Source organism: Peromyscus maniculatus, chromosome 6 (genome assembly GCF_049852395.1).
Source record: "Peromyscus maniculatus bairdii isolate BWxNUB_F1_BW_parent chromosome 6, HU_Pman_BW_mat_3.1, whole genome shotgun sequence".
NCBI classification, from domain to species: Eukaryota; Metazoa; Chordata; class Mammalia; order Rodentia; family Cricetidae; genus Peromyscus; species Peromyscus maniculatus.
The window spans coordinates 115,551,169-115,566,913 of NC_134857.1; the positions used below are offsets into that span (position 1 = coordinate 115,551,169).

General features: G+C 38.8%; 1 protein-coding gene across 4 annotated transcripts in view; it reads right to left on the reverse strand.

The window, feature by feature from the left end:
- Bank1 (B cell scaffold protein with ankyrin repeats 1) overlaps positions 1-15,745 on the reverse strand; it is a 248,059-nt gene that overhangs the window by 20,999 nt on the left and 211,315 nt on the right. For all 4 annotated transcript variants that reach the window (XR_013052383.1, XM_076575036.1, XM_042279976.2 and 1 more), the window contains one exon: positions 10,681-10,749. Coding sequence is in view for 3 of the 4 variants with exons in the window: in XM_076575036.1 (XP_076431151.1) it covers positions 10,681-10,749 (69 nt within the window). In the remaining variant the exon portion in view is untranslated. The remainder of the gene's footprint in view (positions 1-10,680; positions 10,750-15,745) is intronic.

Sequence of the window (15,745 nt, forward strand, 5' to 3'; positions counted from 1 at the left end):
CTGTAAAGACATTCTGGTCCATTTTTATCTATTCTTTTCTCTCCTGTTCCAGTTTCCCCTTCTTGTTGCCCATCTGTCTTTCTCTTCCCCCATTTTTCTCTCTTCCCCTCTCTCCCTATGTTTTTTCTGTGTGTGCGCATCCACAGGTGCACATTTGCATGGAGGCCAGAGATCAATGTTAGGCCTCTTCCTCAGTTGCATCTCAACCTTATTTTTTGAAACAGTGTCTCTCACTAAATCTAGAACTTTCCATTTTGGCTTGGATTGCCTGGCCAGCAATCCAGGGATCTGCCTGCCTCTCTGCCTCTAGCACTGTCATCACAGATATGTTTTTCTCCCCAGCATTTTATGTGGGTGCCAGGCATCCACACTCAGGTCCATGCTTGTATAATGAGCACGTCACCCACTGAGCACTCTCCATAGCCATTTCTTCTTTCATGGTAAAAAGATTCAGACATGTTGCACACTATATTTTCACAGCAAATTAATTTACAACATTTTAAAGAACTCTTTGGTAATATGACTTAGTCAATGGTCAGATTTAAATCTGGCTGTTTTTTGTTGATGTGCTTGAGAGCTGGTAGGCACCTACACCAAGTGCCACAGGGTAAGCTGCGAGATACCTGGACCGTAGATTTATTTATAAACTCCAAATAAAGCCTCCACCTCTCCTTAACCTGAGGGCTGCATATATGTTTTTTATTGCTTCATTTTGGTTATTTGTTTTAAGTCACAGATTTCCCTATCACTTAGAAGATACCATAGCACCAAGAACAGAGATGATAATCACTCACTAGTAGACTCCTCAGAAATAAGTACTGTGCATGTCTTGGTGCTTCTTCATTTTGAGTGTTCCTTTCCTCTATCTTTTTCTTGATTTAGGACTACACGGCTGTTGACTGTTTTTTCCTCTGGTGTTACAGCCTAAGAACCTCACGTTGTTGTTCCTTGAAACATGGTTTTGAATGACTTCATTGAATTCTCAGTTTTTGTAGTCCGTGAAGTATCTATCCATTCTACTCTTGGAAGCTATTTTTCTAGGGTTGGTACAATCAGATGTTGTCAGAGTTTTTTTTCCCACTTGTTACCCTGCCTGCCCTGTTGTTAATTTTGTTGTGACAGATTCTGAATGTGTGGTCTTTTTGCATATAAATTTGTTTAAAGCTGTGGGTCCTTTCAACCACTCATGTTTTCCTAGAAGTGATGTGTCACTCTCAGCAGCAGTGAAGTGCCCTTATGGTGGTACTTTTGGCAGTATTACATTGCTTCATTAAAACAAACAAAAACCAACCATGAGAGTTTCAGTCATTTCTGTAGTATTGACAGTCAACTTGAGAACATCTGGGAGCACCTAGGAGGCTCACCTCCAGGGATACCTTTGAGGGTATTTTAATAGCATACTCCCTTAAAATAATCTATCTAATGAGAATTAGAGAATCCGTCTTCATCATTGTTGGATATTTATTTATATAATGTCTAGAAGATCTGAACCTTTTTTTATAATTTAGATATAAGTAATATTTTTCTTTATTATAATTGGAAATATTCAGGAATATTATGAAACATACTTTCAAAATACAAAAATTACCTATTTGAACAGAGGAATGCCTTTTTCTTTCCAACTCTCTCTCCTCTCTCCCCCTTCCTTTCTTTCTCTCTGATTTCCTTATTGATGTTTTCTCTCAATTATATTTGCCATAGGCTTTTGCTAATTTCCTTTAAAAATAAACATACATACATTCAGACATTGCCTATGATGATTAATTTTAATTGTCATCTTTACCCAACCTACAATCACCTGGGAGAAGAGTCTCAATCAGGATTTATCTAGATCAGATCGACCTGATAGCAATGAATTGCTATCTTTTCTAAAGTCTTGGACAAGTGAAACCTATTGTTTTTATGTGAACAGAATACCTAACTAAATATAAATTTCTTAACTTGCATTCTTTTTTCAAATAATCCCAATAGTCCATTGAATCCAATTTTTGTTACTGAGATTTCTAATTTTTAAAACTTACTTTGATTTTTCTTTTTTTCTTCATTTATTGAAGACAAGATTCTTTTCTCATGAATGATTACAGTTTCCCCTCCCTCTACTCCTTCCACTCCCTTCCCATCCCTTATTAGAAAAGAACAGGCTTTCTGAAGATAACAACCAAACATGACAAAATAGAACTAAAACCATCACATCAAAACTGTACAAGGCAACCCAAGAGAAGAAAAAAGCCCCAAGAGCAGGCACAAGATTCAGAGACCCACTTGTTCACACACTCAGGAAGCCTACAAATATACTAAGCTGACAGCTATAATATATACACAAAGGACCTGGTGCAGACCTGAGTATGATTTTTCTTTCTTTTAAAAAGTTATTCTTTAGCAATTTAATACATTTATATATTACATTCTGGTGACACCTATTCTTCTACCTCTTTTTTTCCTCTTCCCACTCCTAACCCTACACTTCCTCCCTCAAAATCCCCATCCCACTGTGATGCCTGCCTGTTTTGTGTTTGCTTTACAATGCACTGTTAAATTTGTGATAAATATTTTTCAGATACCTCAGATTTGCTGTGGTGTGTTTAAGACTAGAGAGTTTTCTGTAGTATTCCCTGGACCACAGACAGTCCGGTCAATCTGAATTGCACCCCTGTCCTATCAACTCAGTCACTGGCCATGTCTTTTATTCTACTTTAAAAATACCTCTCACATACAAGTCAGACCTTTTCCCCACCCCCTGTTTTCTTCCTAGTCTTCATTGAGAACCAACCGTCTCCATTATGTGCTCTATCAAACATTGGACTTTTTTCAGCATCTGTCCCCTTAGCTATAATCAATACAGATTTCGGTTTTCTATTGAAATGCCTGCGTTCTGGTGTGTTTTATGCTTCCCCTCCTCACCACCACACAGCACTTTTCTTAAGTCATATAATTACTGTCATTCTGTCATCTCCCCGGGACGTTATTAACCTATTTTGTCTTTATGCTAGCCTGACCATAATCCCTGACTCTGTTGTTGCTTTTTATTCAATTTACATATGAGTCCTTTACCTTCTGACACTTCCCGCCTTCTCTTCTGGTCTCTTGCATTTTGTCTTTGGGTGCCTACTACTGACTTTAAGTTTTAAATTAAGTAAGTGGAAATTCAATTCAAAGACCCACATTTTAAAATTTTTGATCCTTCTCTCTCCCTCCCTCCTCCGGCTTCTCCTCTGCCTCTTCCTGGTGTTGTTTTGTGAGACATGGTATCCCTATGCAGCACAGGCTGGGCTGAGACTATGCTGTCCAAATTGACCTTGAACTCATCCACCTGCCTTGGTCTTCCATTTGCCAGGATTGCAGGTGTGTAAAAACATGTCTGGCAAACTCAAGCACTAAGTGTCTCCATGAGCATATCTGTCCTTTGGTTTTGTTTCTTGTGTTCAGGTCATATTTTAGTATCAGACCCAGAACTGGAGAGGATTTTGATAGAAGCCACACATAAATAAGGTGTTTGGGTATGGCAGCTTTTTCACATAGAAAGGGGACATGATTTACTGGAAATAAATTCCTATCTGTGCACAAATAACCAATGGAATACTTTCCTATCCCTTCTCTCTATCATATAGCTTTACTTGAGGGTCCCAAGGAACTAACAAATAAACATCATTTTCACACCTTCTTGCTGTCTACCTGAGGGTGTTTGTGCATGTACAAAAAAAAGTTGAAGAGAATCACTTTTTAACATTAGCCTTTAAAGAGTGTGATATCTGGGGTTCCAGGGTAAGGGGAGATTGGATAGCTTCCCTCCTTCATGGGAAAATGGCTGCTTTCCTCCACAGACTTCCAGGGTATACTGCTGACATTGATTTTATCAATCACCTTCAAAAAAATTGCAACTATCCCTAGATTCTTTCAAACTCAATTTTTAGATTTTGTCTTCATTATTATTAGGAATTTTGTTATTTCTCCGGTTTTGCCTTTATTTCTGACAGAAGTTACAATGTGCACTGCTAGAACAGTCCCATTTTGGGAAGAACTAAGAAACCATACAAATTTTTTTCAGGTGTAACTTTGACAGAAAAAAAATTCCCTTTTGTGAGCAATATGACAAATGGAAATATAAGTTATACTGGAAAAGGCAGCTGAAGCCATTATTCTTTTATGGAGTACAAATGACCACATTTTGACAATTTTCCCTCTTTTCTATTTAATATATCCAGAATTGGCAAGAACAGCCTGATGGAAATACCACAGGGCTCAGAAGTCTCTTTTCCCCACATAAGACTAATACCTTCCATGCTTCTCTGGGTCTCCTGCTTAAAGACAATTTTATTATTTAACATTTATCAAACTACCAAGCACTGTGTACTCTGAGAACACATAAAAATATGTGCCCTGACTAAATCTTTTCCATGGACATTCACACTCCATCAGAAGACAAGTCCATAATAATTCTGTAGTTTGGAGTAAAGAACTGGGCTGAGACCATGCCAGGGTTTACAAACTGATAAGCGCAAATGAGCCAAACTCAAAGTTACTAAGTAAAGTTTTAGTGACCAATTATTAAATATATCAAAATAATTCTCATCACAAATAATCTTTCAGATTTTTGGTATTGGTAAAATGAGTCTTGAAATCTTTTCATTTTATACCTTAGATTGAATTGTGACTTTAAAGAAATGTATATCAAACATAAAAATCCACCAGGAAAGATTTATAATGCAAAAGTTATATGTGGCAAATTTATATATAATTTTTACATTTATATACAGGATATGAATGGTTTAGGTAACCAAAATTTGGAAGTTCTATAAATCTTATGCTCATCTAAATCTGGAGGTGTCTGCCCTAAACATTTGATTAGAGCAGGCATGCTCTTACCCACATACCCCTGTAAATTATGGTTTATCCTGACTTACAGCAACAGGACATCCTTCGTGGTCCATTACTTAACTGTGAGGTGAGCAGGTTATGGGTGAGAATCATGATCTAGGAGGCTGTTTGGTAATGCTTCAGCTCATTGGTTGCTGTGTTTCTTTCTTTCTTTCTTTCTTTTTTTTAAAGATTTTAATTTTTTTATTATGTATACAGCATATATGACAGCAGGACAGAAGAGGGCATTACATTACAGATGGTTGTGAGCCATCATGTGGTTGCTGGGAATTGAACTCAGGACCTCTGGAAGAGCAGTCAGTGCTCTTAACCACTGAGCCATCTCTCCAGCCCCTGCTGTGTTTCTTATTTGCAGTGAAACAATAGTGAAGACAGCAAAATGGAGTTGGTCTTGGCATGGAAAGAAGAGTCCAACAGAAACAAGTCTAGGAAACATGGACAATATGGAAGCTGAGACTATTACTTAATTTTGTGTCCACGTTCTTGAAGTGGCAGCCTCACATGCCTCTAGTAAACTTTGAGGATGTCTCCATCATAGTCTAGACACCTGATATCAACAAGCTTATTTAATAGGATGGTTGTTATTTGGCCAACACCCAAAGGATGCAGAAACCCTCCCCTAGTGAGAATTTCACAAATGAATCAGTCCTCTGTGAGTATGGTTAGCATAACTCTGACTTCAGAACCCAAGCAGATTCCAAATATACCAACAAGATCTAGTTCTCTGGTTTGTGGTCCTGATGAACACACCTTTGCCTGCCCCTGGGACTCAGGGTTAGTAAATGGAGTAGACTGGAAGCACATTTTATCTGTGATATCATTCTTTCGCATTTTCTGATTTCAAAACCAACTTGGGAAAATGGACTTTAGGGCTGCATTTTGATGAAAACTTTTATCTGTGATTGCCAGTCTTTAGCACTTTCCCTTCATATTTCTTCAGGATGTAAAATTGGAGTCAAGGAATTCCTTTGAGTTCCCACAGAAATGGTGCCAATTAATTTTGTTTTTTCTGTTCCTCAGGAAACTTCCTTGGCTCAGCAATAATGTAACTTCCTGGCAACCCCTTGGCAATCTTCAGCTTAGAGATTCTGGAATGCTTTCAGTTTCCGTGGGGAAATAGTTGGCTCTTATGAGCCCTTTTCCCTTCCCGCATACAGTAGAAGAAATACATTATTTAACCTTTTTAGGGAACCTGTCTGGGTCCCCTATAAAATCTTAACTCGTGATCACTTCACAAGCCTCCCCCCGCCATTTTCCCTCCAGAGACATCAGCATTGGGGAAGCATCTACTGTCTTTCCTACTGCTTGATGAAACCCCAGAATAGCTGAAGGATGCTCTGAAAACTATAGGAAGCAGTGATTTTTCCATAATACCAAAACAGCTTCATGAGGTATGGCTGAATGGTTTGAATGTGAAATGCTCCTCACAGGCTCATACGTTGCATGCTTGCTCCTTGAGTGGCAGTGCTATTTCTAGAGGAGATTTCAATTTTACAAAGTACAGAAAAACTGGAGGGAGTAGGCCATTCTCTCGGCTTCCTGGCAGCCATGATAGGAAGTACTCTGTTCTGTCACTCCCCCCTCCGTGACAGAGTGAGACCTCTGAAACCACGATTCAGGATAAATCTGTCCTTCAGGTTGGCTGCTCGGGCATTTTGTTATAGTGAAGAAAATGAAGACTAAAATAACACCTTTTAAGTACCTAGTACGTTTATAAAGATCCTAATTATCATTTTTTTGATCATGCTGAAAACTGATTTTCCTGGAGGTTATAGTCATCAGATTTTCAAAACAAAACAAAAAAAACCTTCCTAAGATCTGATGTTCTTTTACTTTTAGAGATAGCACAATATTTTGTTCTATTCTGGTGAATTCTTGATGTCTAAAAGTAAAGTAATATCCTACTGTGACTAATTTAAAATGCTACAAATAAGTTGGATTCAAGAATAAAAATGAAAAAAAAATCAAATAACATATGACTTTTTTTAGTATCCTAGTCCTCAGAGATCTCTTTAAAAGGCTAATGAAAACTGACTTTTATGAAGCAAATTAGCCAAGTATCTGACCAGGTGTATAAAATAATAAACATTGCATTATCACTAAGGTGTATTGTAAAACTTGTTTCCTTTCACCTTTCTCTCTAGCATTTTATCCCAGCATGGGACGTATTTTTCTGCAGTTCTTCTAGGCTCATGAGAAACCCTCAGCTCTTCTCAAACTGTTTTCTGGGGGACAGACAGATGGCCAACTGACAGACAGATAGGCACCTGTTAAGTACAGGTGCTTCCCAGTTCTCCACCATCTTTCATCTCCTGTGAAAGGAGAAATCCTGAAATTTCCAGATCTCACCTTAAATGCTAACAGAATTGAATTATAACCATGATATTTGAATCATTTATAATAAGAAATACTTGGGGATTTTTTTCTCTGAAAGAGCTCAAAACGCCCACCTTTTCTCTTTATTATTTATAAAACTATTAGGTATGTGTAGGAATCCAGATGGGAGTAATCAGTTTCTTTAAATTGTTAGGAACTGTTGTGATCCTAAGTGCACAAAAACCTCTTTCGGAGTTTTGCATTTGTTTCCTGAGAGATATAAAGGCATGACAAAGGGACAATATACTTTCAAAGGTCTATGATCCATCCTTACATTAGCTACTTTTTAATAACTATGACAGACAGAAATATAAGCATCACGGCTTATTGTGTTTCAGAAAACAGGGAAGCAGAGAAAGCTTAACCCGGAAGCAGGGCTGTGTCCAGTCATCAAAGACTATACCAACTTCCCTACTTCCATTTGCAAGCCCCTACAGTTTCCTCTAACAGTGCAATCAATAGGGACCTGCAGGGGAACATTCTATATCCACACCGTAGCATTTGACCCTAGTCCTCTACAGGCTTGTGGCTGTTGATGAACACAAATTACATTCAATCCAACTTCAAAAGTTGTATCAGTACCAGTACCATTCAAAAGTCCAAAGTCTTCTGAGACTCAAACTCGCAGCTACGAGGCTTTGCAAAACTCAAAGAACAAGTTGTATACTTCCAACAGAAAATGGCACTTGATTCCAAAAGGGAAGAAGGAAGGGCGGTAGGGGAAGTTTTGAGCAAAGCAATACTGAAACCCAGTAGGGCAAACATCAAACCCCACATCTCTGCATGGAGTTGCTGAGACCCACTGCTGTGGATCAGTTGCTTTTAAAAACACATGTGGCCTCTTTCTTGGGCTGGATCTTCTTAGTGCCTGCAGGTTTTCTTGGAAGACATTTCACACTCCTTGTTCTTCCAACACCTTTGGGTCTATGTCCCAACTTAGATTTCACATTCATGTTGTCACACACAGCTTACTTCGGGGTTCTGTGGAGGGACTCTAATTCTGCTACACATTGTCTGACCTCAATGGAAGGAAATGTCCACCTTTCTGGAACCTTGGTATAAACGTTTATAACTCTGACTTTTGCTTTCTGCTGCCTGTCACACCAAGAGCACTATGCAGATGACAATGCTGAGTTTTGCTTCTAGGTCCAGAGCTATGATGGTCTGCTTGGATCATGCCTGTAGTTGCTAAGTGCAATGTGTGACTGAATTTTCTTAGGCAGACATTTCCAAGGGAACCCATTCAAAGACATGCTCTAGTCAGGATCTCCTCCACCCCCAATTATTTTTTTCAGTTGCTCTCCTTTAAAATGAATCTTTTAAAAATTGGGCTTCAGTTTTATACTTGGAAGCCTTTGACGGGTAGGGTCTTGCCACCAAGGCATCATTGCTATCGTTCCAGTACAAAGTGTACATGTACTCTTCAACTGGGCTTGTCATTTCCCCAAACCTTTCTGCTCTCTTACTGTAAATCTAGCTAAAAGCACTGAGTCAACATGCTACAACCTAAATACTATGTTGCCTTGCAATTTCCTCCACAAAGCAACTTAGTTCATTAATTGTGCATTCAGGCTCACCTTCATTTTCAGAACATGGGTAGCTGCTTTGCCAGAATGCTTCATGAATGTCCTGTGGTTCAGTCATTTGCCTCTGCTTCAAACCTCATGGGCCTGGCCTTTTCTGTCTCTATTTCTATGAACATTATGGTCTTCTGTACTCCTACCTGAAAGGCTCATTAATCTCCCCATATAGCACTCCAGGGCTTCTCTGACTTGCAGCTCTAAATGCCTCCACATGTTTCCTAGTTCCGAAGGTCTATGAACTATATGGTCAGGTTTACTGGAGCCACACCCTACCTTCAGTACCAACTTTTGCTATTAATTACTTTTCTTGTTGAAAATGCCCAACAGAAGTAAGTTGAAGGAGAAAGGACTTATTGTTTGCTTATAGTTTGGGAGAATGTGGTCCCCATAGTGGAAAAGGTATGGATGGATGCTGAAGTAGATGGGTTTGTGGTTACAGGAGTTTGCAGCATGGTTTGTTACATCTCAGAAAACCAAGAGGTAGAGATTTTGCCCAAACTCGGGCTGGTTATAAACCTCAAAGCCCACCCATATGGTCTACTTTCACTAGCCAGGTCTCACTCTTAAAGGTTCTTCAGCTTCCATACACAGCAGCTGGAGACAGGGAATAAAGCACGGGAATCTGTGCAGAACCAAGACACGGCTAAATTATGAAATTCATGTTTTAAAAAAATGGATAACTGCTCTTTAAAGAGTGGTACTTTGCATATAAATTTACAAGCAGTATATCCAAGTAATTCATAGAAGAGTAGAGGTTCAGCTTCCCCATGTGTTATGTTCAAGCACCATGTGAGTAATCCTTAACACAATCTAAGTACAACTTAGCTGCCATGGGAAATGCTACTTGAAGTGTTGAGTGACCATCATTCATTTAAGAACACAGCTTTGTTTGAGAGATCACTCATAGCATCCTAAAAGTGGGTCCATTGAGGTTCTGTGTTGAATATTGTTCAGTGAGTGTTGAAAGCTGGTACATCCTGACCCTAGCCTCTTCAATGGCACAAAAGGAGATGGAGCATGTGGGGGTCCGGGGGCTGCTGTGAAGTGATTTTATGATTTTATTTCAAATGTCTCTTTCTCAATAATTATCTGTTACCAGCTTCAAAGTGACATAATTTGGGACTGAAGTTATTTCAAAGGTGCAGCTGCATTGGCTCATAGACTACCAAAGCCAGCTACCCTAAGCCCTGTGTCAACTGACGTTTATGGTTTTTATATTTGAACATTTAGTCGTTCCTGACTGTTGAAAAAGAATTGTAATAAATAGTCTGCTAGAGTCTATCCTTGAAAAAGATCAATGTCCCAGTAGATATTGGAAGTTGAAATGTCCCACCTGTTTGAGCCATTTGTGTGTCTATGTCTGTGTGATTATAGTAGTCTTTAACTCTGCTCTGCATGATAAATTATTATTTTCAATGTCCTGGGTCAAATGCTGAAGGCAAGAATATACTGGGAAAATGGTTTAATCTTTGATTGGCATTCACAGCCACTTCACCCAATTCTGCTTGAGTAGAAATAACCAAGCTGTTCTCTTAGGAGGTATTCCTTTACACATCTAGAAAAGGTGGCGGGGGTGGGAGGGGGGCTCTCATGCAAGTTATAGAATTTGTCTTCTTCCAAGTGCGCTGATAACATCACCACAGGCAATATAATGAGGGGTATTTTCTGCTTTTGCTAATTAAAATAATTAACATGCATTGATTTTATTATGGCATAGTTGTTTTGGAGTCAGATACAAACTTCAAAGCAAAATCAATCAAACTCAATTGTATAACCTAGGAGATGTTATACATATTCCTTTAAATCTTATTTAGATTATTAAATAGATTGAATTTAACATTAATACCTGGTTTCTTAGGGAGACTGTAGAACTTATCACCATCAGATTGTCTTCTGGCTGCCTTTTGTTGGAACACTATAAAAATATAGTACATAAAATCGATTAGACAAAAGCATTTAAGAATATGAAATACACCATGAAAGCCTCCCTGGAAGCAGAATGCAACAGCATTTTCCTTAGTAACAATATCTGAATTGTATTCATTTTTGAGTATAAGGATTACTAAAACTGTAATTCCCTCATCTGTACAGTTTATCAGTAATTTTGGCAAGCATTTTCTTTGGGTAGAGTCCTGTGATATTGATGGAATGCTTCCCTAAACTGGCTAAATCATGCCAATTCCCTTTTTGATATCAGGTAATGATAAAATCTTGAATTTGTTAGAAGTGATCAATGCTAAGTTCACATGAAGAATCCATTTGCATAGAAACTACTCAAACTGGTTTGTGGGTGATAAGCAAGCATAATTATTGTTTCTTCTTAAAGTGAAGAAAAGCCTGTTGTGTTCCGCAGATGTAATAATAAAAGAGGCACTTGACTCTTGCACCATCTACCCAGACCTCAGACCTATTAAAGCAGCTTGTTTGAATTACTTCATTATCTGAAAAGTGCTTTGTTCTCATTTATTATTTCTCTCATGAAATTCTGGGAATTAAGTCAGCATTACTCACCCCATTTTGCAGATGAAAGGTAAAATCAGTGTTTAATATTTATTAAGCACGCACAAAGTTCTGGACACATTCTGGTATTTGTTAATGAAATAGACCAGATCCTTTACTACTTTACTTTTGGAAAATGAGCATCCGGAGTTACATTTATTTTTATGGGCAGTCTGAATTATGGGGTTTGGGAACTCGAAGAGGCCTGGGAGATTTAGTCCAGCCTCATATGTTTATAGATGAGGAAGTAAGCAGCTTGTAAAAGGGCTAAGTGAATTTTGAAATGATCCCTGAGTTGTTGGCAGAGAGATGATTTAGACCCTTAAGTCTTGGCCTTTAGTCTGTTGCTTCCTCCTTACAGTGATGCTGTGTCTCCCATTTAGGAACAATTCCCTTTTAAAGTTAGAGAGGGAGGCTGGGAGGAGCTACAGGAGCATGGTTGTGCTCTTGTTCTTCTTGGTATCTCAGCAGGATCTTCCTATAAAATGGTAACTGAGGCACATGGGGACAAGGAGACAGCTGCATGGCACTTGGGCATTGTGACCTGGAGAAACACCTTGGCGATGATCATAGAGTTCTGCCTTGGCTTTACTCTTATTTAAACCACTCTAAGATCAAGCTCATATATGGAATTAATCAAGAACACATTTTTTTTTAAAACAAATGTCCCAAATCAAATCAACATTTATTAAGCACTCATGTTTCTAGATAATATGAAGAGAAAGATTATTCCTCTCCATGTCCTCAGGAAAAGAGAATATACTTTCAAATACGATGCATTTGAAAAAAATTATGCATATAAAGTAACATCTCTGGTTGAAAATCAGTTTTCTTTGTACATTCTGGGTTTGGGGCATTTTTCCTAAATGAAATACACTAAGGAGTATATGGCATGTGACTCTATACTTGAGGATGCTAAATTTTTTTTTCCAGGTTGTATGTGGTATTTTCATCAGCTAGTTCTTTAATTTCGATTGAATACAGTAATAACAGGCAGTCTGTGCTGTTGTTAATATTGTTAGGATGTAACAGAGTATCTAAGACTGAAAAATGGTAGTTGGCATCATTAATATGGGAAATGACTTGAACCCAAAGGCAAATGCAACAATAATTTTCCCAATTAAGCAGCACACTACCTGTGAGTTTCATGGATCCAGCTGAGGTTTGGAGCTGCAGAGCATTTGAAAGCAGACTTCTCTTTCTAGCTTTCTCAGTGTGAATTTGCTCTAAATCCAATTTATCCTGGATATTTTTCTGCTAGCAACAAATGGCCCATGTGACATGGAGTCAATGCTGCCCTTCAGTCACTATGCATTAGTGTGATTTCTCTAGGGTTGAGCCAGGGCCAGTCTGGAGCTGAGAGTGGACTACTGAGATGGGTGGTGGAATGAACAAATGCTGATAGCAGAGCTGTAGGGGGAGGGTGGCAGGAGGTTACAGTGCTGAGATCCCCTTATGTCTAATCTGCCTTAGAATTCCTTAACTCACCTGCAGCTGCACCCATGTCAGTTCCCTTCCCCCCACCACTTGCTGAATCCATACAAAAATCCAGACTTAGTAAATGGTCTTAGCATTGCTTTTAACGTTCAGAGCTGTTTTTCATATACAAAACAGCCACAAGAAAAGATCAATTATTTGTGATCAGAAGGCTCAGACTAATAGAAAACCTAGAAAGTTGAGCCAGTAATAATTAAAAACAAAACAAAACCAAAAAACATTGAGACAACTCTGACCCTCTGTGCTTGAATTCTTGGACAACATTGTTTCAACTACATTGTGCCTGGTCAATGTCCAAAGAATGCTACCAATGCAATTATGAGAAGTCAACTTGGCTAACCTTTGCACAATGAAATCTTATTTTTCTCTTGCTACCTACAGTTAGAATTCGTAAAGACATAAGATGAAGGCAGTACTTAAGCACAAAAAGTCAGTAGAGGAAAAAGCCAAAAACAAAAACAAGTTTTTAAGGTTCAAATAATCTTAAACAATACAAATGTCTTAAATGACACCCTCATTTATTTTAAATATTGGTAAAAATGACTTCTGTAAAAGCTTCTCAGGAATATAAATGACATTGAATGGAAAAATTAGCATAGTATTAAATATTCAAAAATGTTAAGCAAAGCAGAAGTAGCAGAGGAGGAAAGGGTGAACTGGAACAAGTTCTCTTGCACAATTTGTCTTCCCAGGCTGTTCGGCAGGAACACTCCTTGTGTCGCCCTCAGTTATAGTCTCCCGAGAACATAAGAACTCATTCCGAGAGCCCCTTTCTGGAAAAATGGACAAAGTACCCTCAGCATTATTGTCTAAGCAGTTAAGCTGATAAGAATCTGTGGGATAGCAAATGCCATTCATGAAGATTCAAAGGGCAAGTCACAAATCCCATGATGCTCTGCGCCCATCGCAGGTGGGGAATGAAAACACATCTGTACTGTGTTTTCTTGCAGGGGCTGAGCTCCTAGAAGGGAGTGCTTTATTATTCACTTGACAACCTGTCATTAGGTTGCCAACGACACAGCCCAGAGCTGTACATACAAGGTCCTGGGGGTGTACAGGTTTATCAGACAGTGTCCAAACCTTCCTACTTTTCACTCATTTAGACAGAGGTCAGACATGCTATCAGCACCCACTGATGAGAGAGGAGAGAGGTAAGCAGTCAGGAAGAGGAAGGGTCAAAACCCGTCCTTGTAGCCCTGTTTCCCTACTACATGCTACATGAAGGCTAATCACAAAAAGGCAGAAGAGGGAAAATAAAAAAGGAACCAATAGCACCTCCCCCTTTTCCGTAGTGTCAAAGGAGGGAGGGAAAGAATGCTGTAACGCCATAGGTGGTCCCAGTGAGTCATCCAAAGCTCAGAGAAGAAATGTAGCCTCTCTGAGACAGTACAAACACTCTGGTAGCTTGAGCCATTTAATTGTGCTGACATTAGTCCCACCTCATTATCCAGGACATTTATCTAACACAGTTCACCACATCAGAACAGGGATGTGGACACGGATCTTTTACCTGGCAGGAGCTTACGGACCTATGCAAATGGAAACGATGCTTGGGCGTTTAGGGAGAATGTGTGCCTACTCAGCACCCAGTGCACACACAGTCATCAATGTTGGTACATTTTCCTTTTGAGATTGGCAGAGATAGGATAGGGGAAGAATATAATGACCTGAAGGTAAGTTGTGGGAAGACTGAAATACAAGGGTGGTATTCACAGATACTTAGCTTCCTAAGGAAAAAAACATCCATTTTCTTTCCAATCTGTAACAGAAATTTGAACTTGATTGGTAGATTAGTATGAAAATCCTCTTTCTGCACAGAAAAATCTCACAATCAATTTTTCCTCTACATTTCAACTTAATTGAGGTGGAGATAGAAAACAAACTTTTTTTTTTTTTTTTTTTTTTTTTTTTTTTGGTTTTTTGAGGCAGGGTTTCTCTGTGTAGCTTTGCGCCTTTCCTGGAGCTCACTTGGTAGCCCAGGCTGGCCTCGAACTCACAGAGATCCGCCTGGCTCTGCCTCCCGAGTGCTGGGATTAAAGGCGTGCGCCACCAACGCCCGGCGAAAACAAACTTTTTATTTGAATATTTATTTTAGTTTATACAAACAAGAATATTTCTACTCTAAAAATGTTTCCTATCTAGAAAGCTGGTAAATTCTGGAAGAAGACAGGTTGTTTTGTGGAATTGAAGCTTGAGGCCATCACAATGAGTTCATTAGCTCAGGCTCCATGCACCCCTGGGTAGGCAAATCCTCTTCTGTTTACCAGGCAAGCAACACATATGGAACACCTGCTGTTTGCCTAGCAGTGTGTTGACTTGTTTTTGGTCATTCTGTTCTGTTAGAAAATGTTATGAGAGTAAATATTAATTGAATAATAACCCAATTAATCTTTCTTTCATATCAAAGAGAAATAGCTTAGGTGATAAGGGAGCCACTGAAAGCCTCCAAAACTATTAGGAGTTTACCTTTTGGTTTATTCTTGGTGATTATCCAAATGGAATTCTCTGCTCTTTCCCCTCTCTGTGTCAGAAAATGCTTTCATACTAGATACCAGTGGGGTCATGGTTTTGTTTTGTTGTATTTCACAGGATCATAGGATCTGGCCTTTGAATGTATATTTTTATATTCCATTTGGTTATGTGAACTTTGAACAGTCACTAAATACTAAATATACTAATAGAATTCACCCTATGGGGATTGAAAACTTCCAAAGTGAGGGTTGTGCCCATTTGATCTAATTGTTTTTAATGTTGGTAGCTGGTGAATATTTTGGAAAAACATGTATTCTAGTATATATACATATGAAACTATGTAAGGGGAGATGCAGAAGGCAGGCATTAATAGGGAATAGAGAGGTTGCTTTACCTTGTGTCTATAGAATAACTTAAAATATCATCTGAACCATGTTTTTGTG